The sequence below is a fragment of the Myotis daubentonii genome, chromosome 19, assembly GCF_963259705.1.
Source record: "Myotis daubentonii chromosome 19, mMyoDau2.1, whole genome shotgun sequence".
NCBI lineage: Eukaryota > Metazoa > Chordata > Mammalia > Chiroptera > Vespertilionidae > Myotis > Myotis daubentonii.
In genome coordinates this window covers 12,216,906-12,234,633 of record NC_081858.1, presented here as the reverse complement: position 1 = coordinate 12,234,633, position 17,728 = coordinate 12,216,906, and the positions used below count along the sequence as shown (strand labels likewise).

Below are 17,728 nucleotides of genomic sequence, written 5' to 3'. Positions count from 1 at the left end.
AAGCTGACTTGCTTATCGCACTAACTAAGCTAATGAGTTACTTCTCACCTGGGAGGCATCAGACACAAAGCGAGGGGGGAGTCCCCCACCTCTCTAGGCCCGCTTCCCTGACCGTACCTCTAATTCAGGTCCCAAGTGCAACAGGGAACAGGATGACAGAGGCTCAGTCACACCAAAACTGGGCACCAAGTCTCCAGGAAGCCATATGGCTCAGCTCCACCTGTCCTCAGAGCATGGTAAGGCCCCATGGGCCCTGCCTCATCACAGAGCTGGGGTTGAATTCATTTCCACAAAGACCATGGGGCGTTGATGGGGCAGCAACGCTGAGCTGAGCGCCTGAGCTGACCCTGGGATGCTTCAGAGGTGAGAAAGGTAGAGCTCACCCCTCCCTCCTCCTCACTGTGCTCTCTTAGCTACTGGTTTCTTAGCTATTCCCTCGTAAGGGCCAAGTGTGAGGGGGCAGAGCGGCCCCACATGCAAAGCTTGAATCGGGGATCAAGCTCAGAGACAACACTTCCTGCTGTCCCATCAGAGCACGCATTCCAGAGAAGCCCTGGAAAAGCCCCAGCTCAAAGCGTTAGGCAAATATTTAGGCTTGGCTTTGGAACCCCACTTCCTCCTTTTGTCCCCTCCGATTTTCCTGGTGTGCCCATTAGCAGAGACCTCCCCTCAGTCCTGCTCCCACCCATGGCTTATCACACTAGAAAAAGAGCTGACCAGAGTAACTTACTAAAGCGTTAGTGACCATCAGAGACACAGCATGCCCCGAACACTCTTACTATGAGACCATCAGGAGGGTGAGGCTCCAAGGCTGACGGCACAGGAAGATCATTCGTAACCAGGAAGCCCTGCCAAATGCCCTGGTCCCTTTCCCCACTAAATGCTCCCCTGGCTCCCCTCCAACCAGACCTAAAAGCAGAAAGCCACTATTCACTAACATTCAGGCAAACTATGAATGTTATTTACTGGGTAAGATTTTCTACTTCGGTGTTTCCCAAAGCATGGGGTGTGTATCACTGAGTTTTAGATGACATTTGAGTGTAACACTAGATCAAGCATGTCAAACGCATGCTTGCACCAGATGATACTGAATTATATCTCTTTCTGTTCTCCTGATTAAGTCGAAGAGATGGTCTTGGTTAGATGCTAGTATATCTTTAATGCGTCTCTACATCCGTTCGTCTCTCTTTCTACACATGAACAAACACACATAAGGAAAAACACAAGCCTCAAGCCCAGAGCCTTCAATAAATTAGACAATGAAAACAAAAAGATATTTTTATACTACTTCCTCTTTCCTGTAATTGATGCTGGTTTTCCATGTAAAGTAGTGAAATAAAGCTTCCTTTTAAAACGAATATTTATTTAAGTAAAAAAAAAAAAAGAGACGGCTGATTTAGAATGTGGGAAAAATGATGCCCTCACCGGTGTGGTTCAGTTGGTTGGGTGTCATCTAGCGCATGAAAGGTTGCAGGTTCGATTCCTGGTCAGGGCACATGCCTGGGTTCTGCACTCAATCCCTGGTGGGGGGTGTGCAGGAGGCAGCTGAGCGATGTTTCACTCTAAAATTGTTGCTTCTCTCTCTCCCTCTCCCTTCCTCTCTCTCTAAAAAGCAATTTCTTTTAAATTTAAAAATGTAATAAAAAATAAAATGTGGGAAAATGACCATCTAGGTGATACAAGGACATGGCAAAAACGGCGTGGATGGGACAGGAATGAGTGCAGTTTGAGAAACACTGATCTTTTCTAACAGGCTACATGCTACAGGGCTGTGTACTTAGGAACCGCCGTTCCTCTGTCCTTGCCTCATGGCTCTATGTTCAGAGTAAGGCCCTGCTTAGAGACCACTGGGCAGAAAAGTGAGAAAGTGGCAAATTATTTGAGGGTTTGGATTAAATACATGCTCCTGGTTGTTCTTTATAGGCCCTGGGAGGGAGGGAGGAGGAAGGATTTGGAAAGTTGTTCCTTCGTGTTTTGGGAAACGCTAGGGACAAGAATGGTGTGCAGAGGTTCAAGTGGCCCCCCCAAAGAGGAATCAGAACTGTGGAAAGTAGGTCCTGAAGGGGGAAGGCAAGCCATGGATCTCAACAGTCCTGAGGCTCCTCTCCCTGTGGGGAACATCACTCTTGTCCCCAGAACCCACTCATCCACTCATCTAGTGACCTCATCCCAATTTTCCTGTGGGGAACCAGGCCCTCCTGACACTCAGCTTCTAGATTTCCAATGACAGCTAGAGGGGTGGGCAGGAGGCTCAAGCCCAGCCAATCAGAGAAGTGCATTCTCTGGCTACAGTGATTGGCACATGATCTAATGAACACCAAGAGGACCCAGTGAGACACCTTGCAAGAGAGGAATGTGCCCTATTTTGCTGGGAATGCTAAAAATAAAGACGTGAGCTGGGAACTGATAACTCTACCTAGAACCTGAGAATAGACAACACAAGAAGGCAGAGGTGAGAGACAGAGAGCAAGCGGGTCCTGATGACACTGAGCACCTGGATTAAGCCTTACCTGAGTCAGCCCCCAAGGACCTGTTTCTTAATATGAGAAAATAATGTCCTGTTATATTGATTTAGGGTTTCTTGTAAACACGAGACTGACCATGGCAAGCGAGGCTGCTGCAGTAGCAGGCACGGTTTTCCTCCTCCCTGGGTCTGAAATGTCACGGATCCCAGGGGAGGAAGGGAATGCAGCTGAGGGTAGCAGCCCTCACCTGCCTCTTCCATGACAGAGTTCCCTTTGGCTGCCGCTACGCCCCCCATAAAGCCGGGCCCCCAATTACCTCGAGCCGTTGCTGATAAGAATACTCTCCCGAATTGTCAGGGTGCAGTAATACCACACCAGTAGGAAGTTAAAGATTTCGTCCGTTACCCTGTGGGGAGAAACAGCCCCCGGAGGGGAGCAGGCATGAGAACCAGGGACGGCTGTCCCAGCCCCTCTGCAACAGAACAGAGAACCAGGCCAAGGGTCACTCACACAGGGGGCCTCTGGAACCCCCTGATGTCCGGGAAGGCAGAGGGGGTCTGCCCCTTAGGTGTCTCTCCCCCTAGAATGCGCATGCCCCCTTCTCACCTTTCCACCTGAATCCTACCTGTCCTTAAGGCTCTAGCTGAGGTTTCCCTCCTTTCCTGACCATCCAGCCCACAACAACCTGTCTCCCTCCCACCGAAGGGCCTGTGGGTGGGGCACCCAGCAAGGAAATGATCCGAAGGGGCAGAGTAAGGAAAGAAACTCCTGCTCCCAGGATGCTCAGGACATTAGGCTGTGATCTTTTCCCTGCCTGCCCAGCGTAGCGGGAAACAACAGTGGCAATAACAACTGCTTGTGTGCCAGGTCACATCTGAATGCCATAGGTGTACCTTATCTCATCCTCACCACCGTGCTGCTGGCTAGCTCCCCTTTTCCTCACTTTAAAAAAAAAAAATTTTTTTTTTATTGTCAACGGTTTTATATATGTCTTTTTCCCCAATTGACACCCCTCCCCCAGTCATATGCATGCATACAAGTCCTTAGGTTGCTCTCTAACCTCCCCCACCTTCCCTACCATTTGTCTCTGGATCTATTCTTGTTCATCAAATTATGTTCATCATTATATCCCACATATGAGTGAGATCATGTGATATTTATCTTTCTCCGACTGGCTTATTTCGCTTAACATAATGCTCTCCAGTTCCATCCATGCTGTTGCAAATGGTAAAAGTTCCTTCTTTTTTATAGCGGCGTAGTATTTCATTCCACAGTTTTTTAATCCACTCACCTGCTGATGGGACTTTTTTCTTTTTTAAGAAATATATTTTTATTGATTTCAGAGAGCAAGGGAGAGGGAGAGAGAAATAGAAACATCAATGATGAGAGAGAATCATTGATTGGCTGCCTCCTGCACGCCCCACACTGGGGATCAAGCCTGCAACCAGGGCATATGTCCTGACCGTGACTCAAACCGTGACCTCCCGGTTCATAGGTCAATGCTCAACCACTGAGCCACGCCAGCCAGGTCTGTATCCTCACTCTCTATGAAGAAACCAAAGCAGGGCAAGGTTAAGTTATTTGTCAAAGGTTAAGCATCAGGACCTCAGAATATGACCTTATTTGGAAATTGGGTCCTTGTAAATGTAATTAGTTAAGAGGGGGTCAGCCCTGACCGATTTGGCTCAGTGGACAGAGTGTCGGCCTGCGGACTGGGGAGTCCCGGGTTTGATTCCAGTCAAGGGCATGTACCTTGGTTGGGGGCACATCCCCAGTGGGGGGTGTGCAGGAGGCAGCTGGTCGGTGTTTCTCTCTCATTGATGTTTCTAACTCTCTATCCCTCTCCCTTCCTCTCTGTAAAAAATCAATAAAATATATTTTTTTTTTTAAAAAGAGGAGGTCACACTGGATTAGGGTGGGCCCTAAATCCAAGGACTGGTATCCTCCTAAGAAGGTCATGAGAGAGACTCAAAAACACAGGGAAGGAGGCCACCTGGCAAGACTGAGGCACGTGAGGCAGAGACCGGAGTGAAACAGCTTTAAGCCACGGAACACGAAAGGTGGCCAGCGACCACCAGGAGCCGGAAAAGCAAGGAAGCACTCAGCCTGCAGAGGGAGCACGGTCCCGCCACACCTCATTTCAGACTTGTGGCCTCCAGACGGGAGAGGATCTGTTTCTGTTGTTTCGAGGCACCAGCTTGTGGTGCTTGTTACGACACCCCTTGGAAAGGAAGACAGAACGGGAGGGGAGCAGTGGGAACATCCAGGCCCTCAGTGAGCCCTGGAACTACGTGCACAACACGCCACAGGTCTGCCCTCTGAGGGCCCAGAGGGCCCAGCACAGGAATCTGGTTGCTCATTGAGAACTTTCACCCCCTTCCAGAGGGGCATGTGAGCTGGCATTACTGATGGGCGCAGCCTTTGCCCTCCAGGGAAACGGGCCAGGCCCAAGGCAGCAGGCAGGCACGGGTCCAGGGCCTAAATGAGCCTTTGTTTTGGACATTCAAGTGGCCAGACCAGCAAGTGGACTCCCAGCCAAGCGTCTGCTAGGAAATAAACCCTTAACACCTGGGCCAAATGCCCAAGCTGTGCTTGGCCGCCTCCCCTGGGGCAGAAAACCACATGGAGACATGAAACCCCCTGGGGCGGTGTGGCTTCAGCCCCTGGCCTTGTCCTCAATGCACTGCTGGGTGGCACATGCTGGACAGAGCCCTCCACGTACAGTGTTAACACGCGAGTACCCTGTGAGGTGGGCACTGGTGTCACCCTCATTTTACAGACGGGAGGGAACTTGCCTATGGTAACAGCCAATTAGTCTCAAAGCCACGAGCAAACCAAGGCTCTCTGTGGCCTATTCCCTCTCTCTTTCTTTCCTTGCTTTTTGTTCCCTTCCTCCCTCTTTCTTTTTGTAATTGAGATATGTAACTCACATACCATAAAATTCACCCTTTTAGAGTATACATTTGGTGTGTGTGTGTATTCACAATGTTGTGCATCCATCACTACTACCTAATTCCAGAACATTCTCATCACTCCCAAAGAAACCCATACCCATCTGCAGTCCCTTCCCATTCGCTGCCCCCGCCAACTCCTGGCATCCACTAATCTACTGTCGGTCTCTATGGATTTACCTGTTCCCAGCATTTCACATAAATGGAACCATACGCTATGTGACCTTTTGTGACCAGCTTCTTTCACTTAACATACAAGTGGAGGTTTACAGCTTTCTTATGGAAAATAACACCATCATTAATAAACAACAATACAAGAATAAACTCTGTGTTTCACATACTCACAACTGTAAACCCACTGTTGCCTCACCCTGCAATGTTTCCCGGATTCATCTGTGCTGTAGCCTGTGTCAGAACGTCATCTCCTTTTACAGGCAAATACTATTCCATTGTGCGAACATGGCCAAACTGGGCTTTTTCCTGACTGCACTCGAGGCCTCTGCAGCAGCCCTTTAGTAGATATTATTGGAGGGATTACGGCGAACAGGACTGCTATTTCTCATGAGAAATGGCCCTTCTCTAGCGACACCTCATCACACAAACACGGTGGATGCAGGAGGGACCCTGGATCCCTCTCTCACGGTCCCCTCTCACCACAGCGTGTCCCCCACCGCCACGCTGCCTTACCTGTAGTGAAGGACAAACTGACAGGCCACAGCCCCCAGGAGCAGGATGATGGTCAGGTAGAGCTTGAACTTCTCATACTCGTCCTTGTAGGCAAATCTATGGCAACAGACATGCCCGGGAAAGGTCACGTGACTGCTACTACATTTATGGTAGTATAACTACATCCCACTGGGGCAGGACCCTGGCCCCATTGGATCCTTGACATACTGCCAACCACACCCCATTAGGACCTTGTGATCCCACTAAAGGAGAGACTGGACCTTAAATAAATGGTGACGTCAATTAGGGAGCGAGACAGGGTCCCCTCCCCCAAAACACCAAGGCTCCACCTCCCTAGTAACTTGACAGATTGTGGCTGGACACAACTGTCTGCTTCCCAGGAGAAAAGTGTACGAGACGAGACGAGACGAGACGAGGAATGGGGCAGAGCCATTTCTCACGGGAAACGCAGTCCTGTCCACCCAACATATGGAACCCATGAAGGAAGCCTTTCCCAGGGGGTTAGTCAGAGAGACCAAGAGCCAGGGCACCACCTGTTAACGTTTTTTCCTTTATGCAGAAGTTCTAGCTTGGTCCCATCTCCCTGAATTGGAAGCACAATGCCTGGGTTCTGTAAAGCCAGGTGGGCGCCTGGGACACTTACTTGGCCTGGTTGCTGAGCAGGGTCACGCTCACGTTGCCGAGGACCAGATTCAAGTAGAGCCTGGAAGGAAAGACCTGTGAAGTCGCCACGTCCCTAACAGCCCTGGAGGCAGCCCCAACCAAAAATATTCAAACGTAACAGGCATGCATTGAAAAGCCAACACAGAACATACAATGCTAAACTCAGCAACAATGGGCCTCACATCGAGTTCGAATAACGATGAACTAGAGAACGGGAGGACTGTGACACTTGACAGTCATGACTGACCCGTTTTCCTCCCCATATTTATCCCAGCTTCCCTTGCAGCTAATGTGAGCATGTGACTAAGCGCCAGCCAATGAGGTGAAGGTATATGTACAATATCTAGGCCAATTTAAAGCAGGCTCTTTTTAAAATGAAGGCATAACCTTCAAAAGTACATAAGTCTTGCTCTGGCTGAGTAGCTCCATTGGTTAGAGCATTGACCAGACACACCAAGGTTGCAGGTTCAAAACCCATCAGGGCGTATTTTTTATAAGAATCAACCAATGAATGCATAAATAAGTGGAACAGCAAATTGGTGCTTCTTTCTCCCTCTCCCTTCTTCTCTTTTTCTAAAACTCAATTTTTTAAAAAGTACACAAGTCTTAAGTATACAACGTGATGGATTTGTACACATTTATTCATCCCTGCAACCAACACCCAGATCAAAGAATAAAACACTTCCCGCCCAGAAGGCTCCCTCCCAGCCCCGCCCAGTCAGTGCCTGACCCACAGTGTCCATGGAGAAACATGTGAGGAAGCCTCCTTCTCTTTCCTGCCCTCACTTCTGTCTTTCCCTCTCAACCTCAAGCCCTAATGGGAAGGTGAGAATTATGCAGACCAGGTATCCTAGACCTGGGTGTCTGCCCCAGCAGGGGGTGGGGAGCAGGGTGTGGAAGTTCCCAGCTCCTACCCGTTCTTCTTGGGCAGGTAGGCCTCCATGTCAAAGAAGGTGTTCTGCCGCTCCTTGATGGTGACATCTATCTGCTGGACCAGCTCCGCCTCCTCCAGACTGGCACGGCGCTTGTACCTGCGGTCAGAGGTGTGGGCATAGGAGAAGCAGGGGCGTTACCAGCCTGGAGGAAGAACCTGGAAGCTCTGGCCACTGCCCTCCCACTCTTCCCTCTCAATGTTTCTCACAACCTCAGTCTCCACCTGTATTCCTGGGTTTGATGCAAGCTCCCTGCTAAGCCTTGTGACCTTGGGAATGTCTTTAAACCTCTCTGCCTTATTTTCCTTATCTAAAAAAATAGGAATAATGTCAAGCCTACCTTCTGGAAATACCGCTGCGACAAGTAAATGAGTAAATGCAATTTAAAGTATTTAGCGCAGTGAAAACTACTAGCAATATCATTCCTCTCACTATTCTTTTTTTTCCAAATGACTTTGATTTAATCATGGGGAGTAAACTAAAAGGAAAGCTTACAATAGAGAAGAATTATTATATGTCAATGTCTTTTGCAAACTACGCTGGGACACAAAGGGACTGGGGCTCTGCTCGCTATTCTACAGGAATAAGCTGAAGATTACTAAGAGGGAGACAGGATGGCACTTTAAAAGAATAAGCAGCCTGGCCAGCGAGGTTCAGTGGTTGAGCTTCGACCTATGAAGCAGGAGGTCACGGTTCGATTCCCGGTCAGGGCACATGCCCAGTGGGGGACGTGCAGGAGGCAGCCGATGAATGATTCTCTCTCATCACTGATGTTTCTAACTCTCTCTCCCTTTCCCTTCCTCTCTGAAATCAATAAAAATATTTTTTAAAATAAATAAAAAATAATAAAAATAAAAGTATAAGCAGTCAGGGGGCTGGGTAGAGGTAGACAAAGGGTAGGGCGGGAATGGGGACATCTGTAGTCGTGTCAACAATAAAAATAAAGTAAAAAAAGAAAACAGCATAAACAGTAAACTAATCAAGGTCTAATTGTTAGTCTTTCAAGACGAGAAAAACAAGTCACACACATGCTTGGAGCAGGGTTGTCTTCAGTGTAAGAACCTAGGTCAGGGGCCAACCTTCTACCCAGTGGTGCTCAGTGGCGATGTCTGGGAACTTCTTGGTTGTCAAGACCGAGTGGAGGGTGTTACTGGCATCTGTGGGCAGAGGCCAGCAATGCTGCTAAACATTCTACAACGCACAGGGCAGCCCCCGACAGCCAAGAATTAACGTTCGTGCCAAGGCTGAAAAACCCTCGGCAGATGTGAAGGACTCTGAAGTCCTGCCATCGGTAAGATGTGCTTTTCCAAGAGAGGCGATGCCGCTGCATTGAACCATTTACACTTTACCCCACGACTAACGGGCCTCCGTTTCCCAAATGGTCAGCTAAGGTTAGGGGTACAATCAACAACCTTCCCAAAAATTGTCCACGGGGGAAGGGAAAAGGTGACCCGGAGCCACACACTCTGGAATAGAAGCCCATGTAAGTGACCGGGGACAAGCCACTCAGAGCCTCAGATGTCTGCCCGACGGAGGGATCACAGCGTCCACTGGACCTGTTCGCTACGAGGGATGAGAGCACTTCCGAAACCAGAAAGACACAAGGACTGGAAACGGAACGTGTAATCCTGGCCTCAGGAACTGACCTCAGTGATGAGCTCAAGTGTATCTCCACCAGGGATGCCAGACCTCTTACCCCCTACATCAGACAGCCTGGTGGAGGGAGCCCACTCGCGCCTGAGAAGTGTAGTTAATGTTTACCTGCCCAGCAGGACTTCTTATAACAGGTTTCTTCTGGGGAACTACATGTCATCCTCTTCCCCCTCCATGTGGTGTAAGTAGGGCTGTCCCATTCCCAAGGTCCATAAACTGAGCATATGACCTAGTCTTGCCTAACCAGTCTTGGTGATTTGATTGGTTCAAAGATGGGCACGTGACCAATTCCAGCCAATGAGAACTGCTCCCAGAACTTGTGCTGAAAGACATGTTCTCCTTAGGCTGGGGTGCCCAAGCCAGTAGGAAGAAAGGCTGCAGGATATAAGCCTGGCACTGCTGGTGGCCATCTCAGTGCCCATGAGAGGATGGTTAGCCATCGAGTGAAGCCAATCTAGGGAAATGCAGAATTTAGCGGGGAAAAACAGATTCCTAAAAACATCCTTTGACCCCTGGATCTTAAAGCCACTTGTGGGTTTTTTCCATTAAAATTTCCATTCTCTGCCTCGCTGGCATGGTTCAGTGATTGCGCGTCAACCTATGAACCAGGAAATCACAGTTCAATTCCTGGTCAGGGCACATGACCTGGCTGTGGGCTCGATCCCCAGTGTGGGGCATACAGGAGTCAGCCGATCAATGATTGTCTCTCATCACTGACGTTTCTATCTCTCCCTCTCCCTTCTTCTCTGAAATCAATTATATATATATATATATATATATATATATATATATATATATATATATATATTTTAAATATATTTTATTGATTTTTTACAGAGAGGAAGGGGAGGGATAGAGAGTTAGAAACATCAACCAGCTGCCTCCTGCACACTCCCTACTGGGGATGTACCCTCAACCAAGGTACATGCCCTTGACTGGAATCAAACATGGGACCCTTCAGTCCGCAGGCCGACGCTCTATCCACTAAGCCAAACCGGTCAGGGCAATAAAAACATATTTTAATAAAATTTTCCATTCTCTGCTCAGGCCAGTGTTGAGCTGGGTTTCTGACCCCGAGAACCAGGGGAGCTTGAATCGCAGCCCCGCCTACCTCTGGAGCGTGCGCTTCAGGTCCTTCAGTCGCGTCCTATGCTTGCTGATGGAGCTGCTACACAAAGTCTGGAGCGCTGTCAGCTCCTCCAACTTCTGCCTGTAGATCCTGTGAGTTTCCTGAGGGATGGAGCAGCCCGGGCAGGGCGTAGAAGAGAACACCAACAGGTCATTTGTCATAGTTTGTCTGTGTCAGGGGACATGATTGCAGAGCTCACAATTTGACAGCTAGGACGATACAAGTACAACTATCAAATCTGCGGCTCAGAAAAGTGGGACTGGAACTGGGGAAGGCGGCACAGCACAGCCCTTGTGTAATAAGGAATTACTGTTTTCTTTCTTACCCAAGTCCCTTCCTTCCTAATGGTAACAGCAACTAGGTCTGACTTTGAAGGGCCACTTCTTGTCAATTCTTAGTCCAGATGGTTCCAGTAGAGCTGACAGTCCCCAGGCCAAGAGTGGTCATGTGATCTAGGCCTAACCAATCAGTGCCTTCCAATCCCTTGGCAACTGACTGGTTCAGACATGGACACAAGGCTTAAATGGGCCAATGAGAGTAAGTCCTGGGACCCTGCTGGAAGAACTGGTGTAGAGATGCCCTCTTTCTCCTGAGTTTGCTCATCTGATAGCACGTACACATGGGGTTGCTGGGTGGGGAGAGCCTGCCTAAGCATAAAGCCAAACAGGAAAACAGACCTGAGACATGGTGAGAGACAGAATTCTCATAGCCTCATTTCAGCCCTTGGATCTAACCAGGTCTGAGTGTAATGCTATTCAATACTCTTGGTTATATGAATTCATAAATTCCTTTTCAGTGAGGCCGGTCTGAGTTGGGTTTCTGATCCTGGCAATGAAGAGAGTTCTTACCACATCAGCTAAGGAAAGGTCATACCCCTTCCCTTACAGCCAACCCTGCCTACCCCGGGCACAGTCGCTCCAATTAACTCAATACCTCATTCCTGGAAATAACCAGTCAGGGCCACAAGAAATACAAGAGACTTTGCCCCAAAACTGGGAGAAAGGAACACAGTAACTTCTCAGCATTGCTGCCACAACAATGCACCTCCCCCAAATAATGCCATGTGCCGGGAAACAAGCCCTTGCCTCTAATCTGATTATCTAAGACAAATACTAACCATTTGGAGAAGCCAATGTGAGGGACGGGAGACATGAAATTAAATACAATAATCCAATGAACATATGTAAGTGGCTGGAGGAGAACTATTTAGTAGAGGGAGAGAAAAAGGAGATGGTCCAACAGTGAGGCCAGAGCCTAAATTCCCATTCGTGCCTGCCAAGCAAGGCCCCTAAATATGCAGGGTAAGCCAGGAGGTAAGGGAGAAGTGAAGAAAATGAAGTGAGTAGATAGCAATTAGGGGCAACACTGAAGCACACGGTGAGCAAGTCTCCTTTGGCTCCCAGACAGGAGGGCTCAGTCCCTCGGATTCAAACAGTATCATACAGTTGCTCCTTGCTGGCCCCCCAGAGAGGAAAATCCTATCTCTATTTTATTTAAGTTTTTATCTTTAAATAATTTCACACTTGCAGAAGAATTCTAAGAAGAGTAGAGAGAACTCCCCTCTACCCTTCACCCAGATTCACCAACGGTTAGCATTACACCATCTTTCCTTATTTGCTTTACGCACCACCACCACCACCACCACCACCACCACCACCACCCTCGCTGTGTGTGTGTGTGTGTGTGTGTGTGTGTGTGTGTGTGTGTTCTTTTTCGATATCAGGCAACAGGAATTTATAGCCCACGGGCCAAATCCAGCCAAATCCAGATTTTTGTGCGGGCAGTAAGTTAACAATGGTTTTTCCTTGGTTGAAACAAATCAGAAGAATAGTTTGTGACATGAAAGTATACGAAATGTGAAATTTCAGTAGCCATAATAGAGCCCAGCCACACCCGTTCATTTGCATATTGTCTGGGGCCGCTCGGGAAACTACAACAGCAGAGTGAGTAGTCATGACAAAGACCATATGGCCTGCAGAGCCTAGAGTCCTCACTACTTGGCTTTTGTGCCAAAAAAAAGTCTGCCTCCTCCTTTTCTAAACCATTTGGGAGTTAGCTATAGACAGACAACATGCTTCTTTACTCCGCAATCCTTCATTGTGCATTTCCTAAGAATGATGACATTCTCTTACATCCACAGTACAATGATCAAATACAGACAATGCAACCTTGATCCCACACAATGCCATGACCTCACATCTTGCTAACTGTCCATTGATGGCAATGTCCCCCCAGATCCCGGACCCGACTCAGTCTCCTGCCTTGTACTACTGCTTGCATCGTTAGCCTCCTTTAGTCTAGCACAGCTCCTCAACCTTTCTCTGTCTTTCGTGACATCCACATTTTTTAAGGAGTTGAGTCTAAAATTGGGGCGTGTCCCTCCACCTGGGTTGGTCTGTTGTTTCTTCATGATTGGACCTGGGTTATGCTGTTGGAGCAAGAATGCCACTAAAGTGACACTGTGTCCTCAGTGTCTCCCATCCAGAGGGACACAGTGTCCGTGATGTTAATGCTAACTGCTTGGAGGAGGCGGTGCCACCTGCTTTCCCCGTTGCACAGCGACCAGCTTCCTATCTGTAGTTAATAATGAGCGATCTGTAGAGAGACAGGCTGTTTTAATCACTTTTGAATTCTTCAGTCCCAAAACAGCCATCCACTTACAACCAATATCTACTGCAGTCTAGTCAGGGGGTCTCCATGGGGAGGACGGGGGCAGAGACCCCCTGGCTACGGTCCTCAAGAAGGTGGGGCCATTGGACTGAGTGTCCGGGCAACACCAGCTGCGGCTCCTGGAAGATAAGAGCCACGTGACCTCCTTGGCACTCTTTGGGGTTGGGTGCCACCACGGGGAGATGAGACCAAGACTGCAACATCAGCAGCCAGATGCTTACCAGGCCCTCTTCAGCTTGAATTAATACTTAATTTCAAAGTAAAATGGGAAGACATTATCCTTATAAAACATTAAAACACAACAGTTATGGCTGGAGTCAGCTTTGAACACATCCCTGTCCTTCTCGCCCATCCCCAGAAGTAACCACAGTTGCCAGTTGCTTCTAGACCTTTTCCTATGTATTCTTCCAGACTGTTCTATGTATGTACATATTTCTATATTTTATATAGACCTATTTCTATATATACACATAAATATATAGACATATATGTGAAAAACACACTTGCAAACACTAATTGTCCCTAATATTTATTCTCCTTTGCTGCGTTTTAGCAACAGGACCCCACAGACGTATGGCTAGACATGTGGCCTACAGACTACATTTCTCAGCCTCCCTTGCAGCAGGAGGTAGCAGTCTGACTAAGAGTTAGCCAGTGGGAGGTGGACGGAAGTGATGTGTAGTAGTTCTGAATTACATTTTTATAAGGGACTGCTTGGCCTCCATTCTCCCTTTCCCTGGCTGGCATATGGCAGCTACGGGTCCCATTACATTGAAACCAGAGATGAAAGCTACATGATACAAATAGCAAAGCCCACTGTGCCTTCCCTCGCCAAACCAACAAGGATCCCACGTGACCTCATATGACAGAGCTTCCAACCTGTAATGGTTTAAAAACTTGATGGCCCATCCTTTAGCAATCCTCACATCGAGAGGTGGGGGTCTCTGTTCTCTCTCCTTAAATATACGTAGGCTTGTGGCTGGCTTGACCACATAGCTAGATAGAAAGATAGAGGGTAGATACATAGCTAGAGCAAAAGTGACACTCTATAATTTCTGAGAACATGTCGTAGAAAGACATATGCTTTGGCCTTACTTACGGAAACACTCACACTTAGAGCAAAAAGTTCAACTACCCTGAGGCTACCATGCTGTATGGAAACCCTAATCACATGGAGAAGGCACAGGTGGACATTCTGATAAACAGTCCTCCCTGGAATGACAAACCTTCTTGTCATTCCAGCTCAGGCACAGAGGCACAGAAACCTCCAGATGACTCCAGCCCCAGCCATGGGAGTTACTGCCAGCTATTCAAGTCTTCCCAGCCACGGCCTCTTGGCATCACAGAGCACAGCCAAGTTATCCAGACTATGCCCTGTCTAAATTCCTGACCCACAGGATCCATGAGCAAAAAAGCAGTGATTGCTGTTTTATGCAGTGACAGGTAACTGGAATACCACTCACCCTGGACCACACCTCCCTCTGGACTGCTCTGAGAGAAAGAAAGACGATACCTCATTTCAGCCTTTTTTTATTTGGGGAATCTCTCTCTGTTATAACAGCACAGCTTATACCCTAAAGCACATACTTTTTAAAACATATATATATTTCTTTATTGATTTCAGAGAGGGAGAGAGAGATAGGAACATCCATGATGAGAGAGAATCAGTGACGGCTGCCTCCTGCACGCCCCATCACACTGGGGATCGAGCCCACAACCCAGGCATGTGCCTTGGCCAGAATCGAACCTGGGACCCTTCAGTCACAGGCCAATGCTCTATCCACTGAGCCAAACCGGCTAGGGCAAGCACATACTTTTGATTTTGAAAACTATATAACAGTATCAGAACATACATATGATTCCACAACTTTCTTTCCTTACTCAATAATATGCCTTGAAAATCTACCCATGTAAGAATACATTTACTTCATTTTTCTTTAGTGCTGTGCAGTTTTTCATGCTGTGGACACGCTGCAGTTTAGTTAAGCCATTCCTCTATTGCTGGATATTTAGGTTGTTTCCAGTCTCTGACTATAACCAACAATGCCTTGCACTGCCTCCCTGGGCACACAGGCTAGTATCTCTCTGGGGAAGATTCTTTCTGGGGAAAGAAATGGAATTGCTGAGTCAGAGGGTACAGGCTTGTTTTCAGTTTTAATAGATCTTGGCAAACTGCCCACAGAGTGGCTGTACCACTTTACAGTCCCACCCACAGCATATGACAGTTGTCCACATCTCACCAACTCTCAATGCTATCAACATTTACTTTTTTAAAATTAAATATGTTTTTATTGATTTTAGAGAGACAGGAAGGGAGAGGGAGAGAGAGGAAAAAACACTGATGAGAGAGAGAAACATCAATCAGCTTCCTCCTGCAGGCCCCGTACTGGGGATTGAGCCTGAAACCTGGGCATGTGCTGTGACGGGGAATTGAACCGATGACCTCTGGGTGCACTGGACATGGCTCAACCAAATATGCCACATCGGCCAGGACACAACAGCTGTCTCTTGATGCACTGTCCATGGGTGCTTCTGGGACGTGGGGGCAATACAATTCCTGCCTTCCCTTGGAGTCCCTAGCTACCCTCGCACATGATGGTATCTCCAACGGGCCCTTGATTGGACCTGTGCTTAGAGATGCTTTTTCCAGGGGCAGATGCACCACACTGAGGCAATCCAATCCTGACCTGTGGCCTCAAATGGAACTAGACGCCAGATGGAGACCTTCTGTTGTGTTTGCCGACTGGGCAGCTAGTCCCCTTCTGGTTAATGTCCCCATAGTTTCTTTGGAGACCCATCCCTGAGTTTCTTTGGAAACTCAGTCCATGAGATCTGCCTAGGTTTGGGGTTGACCCTGCCCCCAGGTCCGGAGAATATAACGCAGGCCTTGCATGTCAGATCATCGGCCTCCCAATCCAGCTGGTTGATTCAGGGAGGGGCATTTAGAACCAATGAAACTGAGTCGTGGAGCTTTTATCAGAACTGCTGGAAAAAAGAGACTCATTTTTTACTAGTTTTGAAGGCAGTAGGATGTAAGCCCAAAGTTAATGGGGTTGTCCGGCTGAGAATGAACCCAAGAGAGAGGAAAACAGGATAGAAAGGTAGGTAGATGAAGGCTGAGTCCTGATGATTTTACTTGAGCCCCTGGATTGGACGGTACCTGAAGGCAGATCACCTTTGACTTTCCAATTATATAAATAAACATCTTCTGTTTTGTTCTGTTTGGCTTTGCCAATTGGTGAGTGTCTTCATTTCAGAGGCAAGTGTGACAATCTAGATTAAGATGACAAAGAACCCAGCTTTCCTTCCGGGCAAAGTTAATCACACAAAGTAAGAGGAGAAGCCACAAATCTTGGATTCATTATTACCAAGCTCTTGCCCAGGACACTGTCATCTTAAAGATGCCAAAAGCAAGGACTTGGAGCCTGGCTGGATGAATCCTTCATTAAGCCAGTAACTAGTCACCCCAAAAATGCAGACCACTAAACAACCATATTGGGTAGTTTTCTACCAAACTAAGAACCTAAACTACTATTTTTTTTTAACAACTTTATTGAGGTATAATTTATATACCATAAGATTCACTCATTTTAAGTGCACAATTCAGTGATTGTTATACATTTACCAAGTTGTGCAACCATTACCACATCCGGTTTTTATTTTTTATTGATTTCAGAGAGGAAGGGATTAGGAGAGATAAAAAAACATCAATGATGAGAGAGAATCATTGATCGGCTGCCTCCTGCACGCCCACAACCTGGGCATGTGCCCTGACCGGGAATCAAACTGTGACCTCCTGGTTCTTAGATCGATGCTCAACTGCTGAGCCATACCCACCAGACACCACATCCAGTTTTAGAACACTTCATCATCCAATAAGATATTAGGATCTATCAGCACTCACTCTCCACTCCCACCAGTTTCTAGCAACCTCTAACCTGCCTTCTATCCCTATAGAGCTGTGTTTTCTGGATATTTCATATAAATGGAATCCTACAGCATGTGGTTTTTGTGTCTGGCTTTTAGTTAGCATAACTTTTTGAGGTCTATTTACATTGTAGCATGTGCTACTCAGCAATACAGATTTGGGATAGATTGACCACATTTTGTTTACCCAGTCACCAGTCCTGGACATTGGGTTATTTCCACTTTTTTTTTTTGCCTCTGATGAATGATGTCGCCATGAGTATTACCTACAAGTGTTTGTGCTGACATATATTTTCATTTCTCTTGGGTAGATACCTAGGAATGGAATTGCTGGGTCACATGGTAAATGTATGTTTCACGTTTAAAGAACACGCCAAACTGCCACACCACTACTTACTCTGATTTCTAAACTTGGCGGCAGTGGACTGGTACATGGGAGACACTCACCAAAAACGAGGAGTCAGTTCTCTGCACACGGCGCAGGGAACTCCAGCTTACTAACTGTGTGACTGACTCTCACATCAAGTCACTGCCCCTAAAAATAGCCCAGAGGGCTGGGGCACCAGAGCGGACCAGCAGCTGTGGAAGAAGGGACCGGTGCTGCAGCACAAAGCAGGTCCCAACCCCCCACACCACCACCACCACCACCAC

The 17,728-nt window shown here is 47.7% G+C and overlaps 1 protein-coding gene across 3 annotated transcripts in view; it reads right to left on the bottom strand.

Moving 5' to 3' along the window:
- TMEM120B (transmembrane protein 120B) overlaps positions 1-17,728 on the bottom strand; it is a 48,879-nt gene that overhangs the window by 9,211 nt on the left and 21,940 nt on the right. For 2 of the 3 annotated variants that reach the window (XM_059676554.1, XM_059676555.1), the window contains exons 2-6: positions 10,463-10,581; positions 7,681-7,797; positions 6,747-6,806; positions 6,104-6,199; positions 2,782-2,871 (exon numbers count right to left, since the gene is read on the bottom strand). In XM_059676554.1, coding sequence (XP_059532537.1) covers positions 2,782-2,871; positions 6,104-6,199; positions 6,747-6,806; positions 7,681-7,797; positions 10,463-10,581 — 482 coding nt within the window. Of the gene's footprint in view, positions 1-2,781; positions 2,872-6,103; positions 6,200-6,746; positions 6,807-7,680; positions 7,798-10,462; positions 10,690-17,728 lie in introns of all 3 variants that reach the window. The other variant, XM_059676556.1, reaches the window with a different exon arrangement.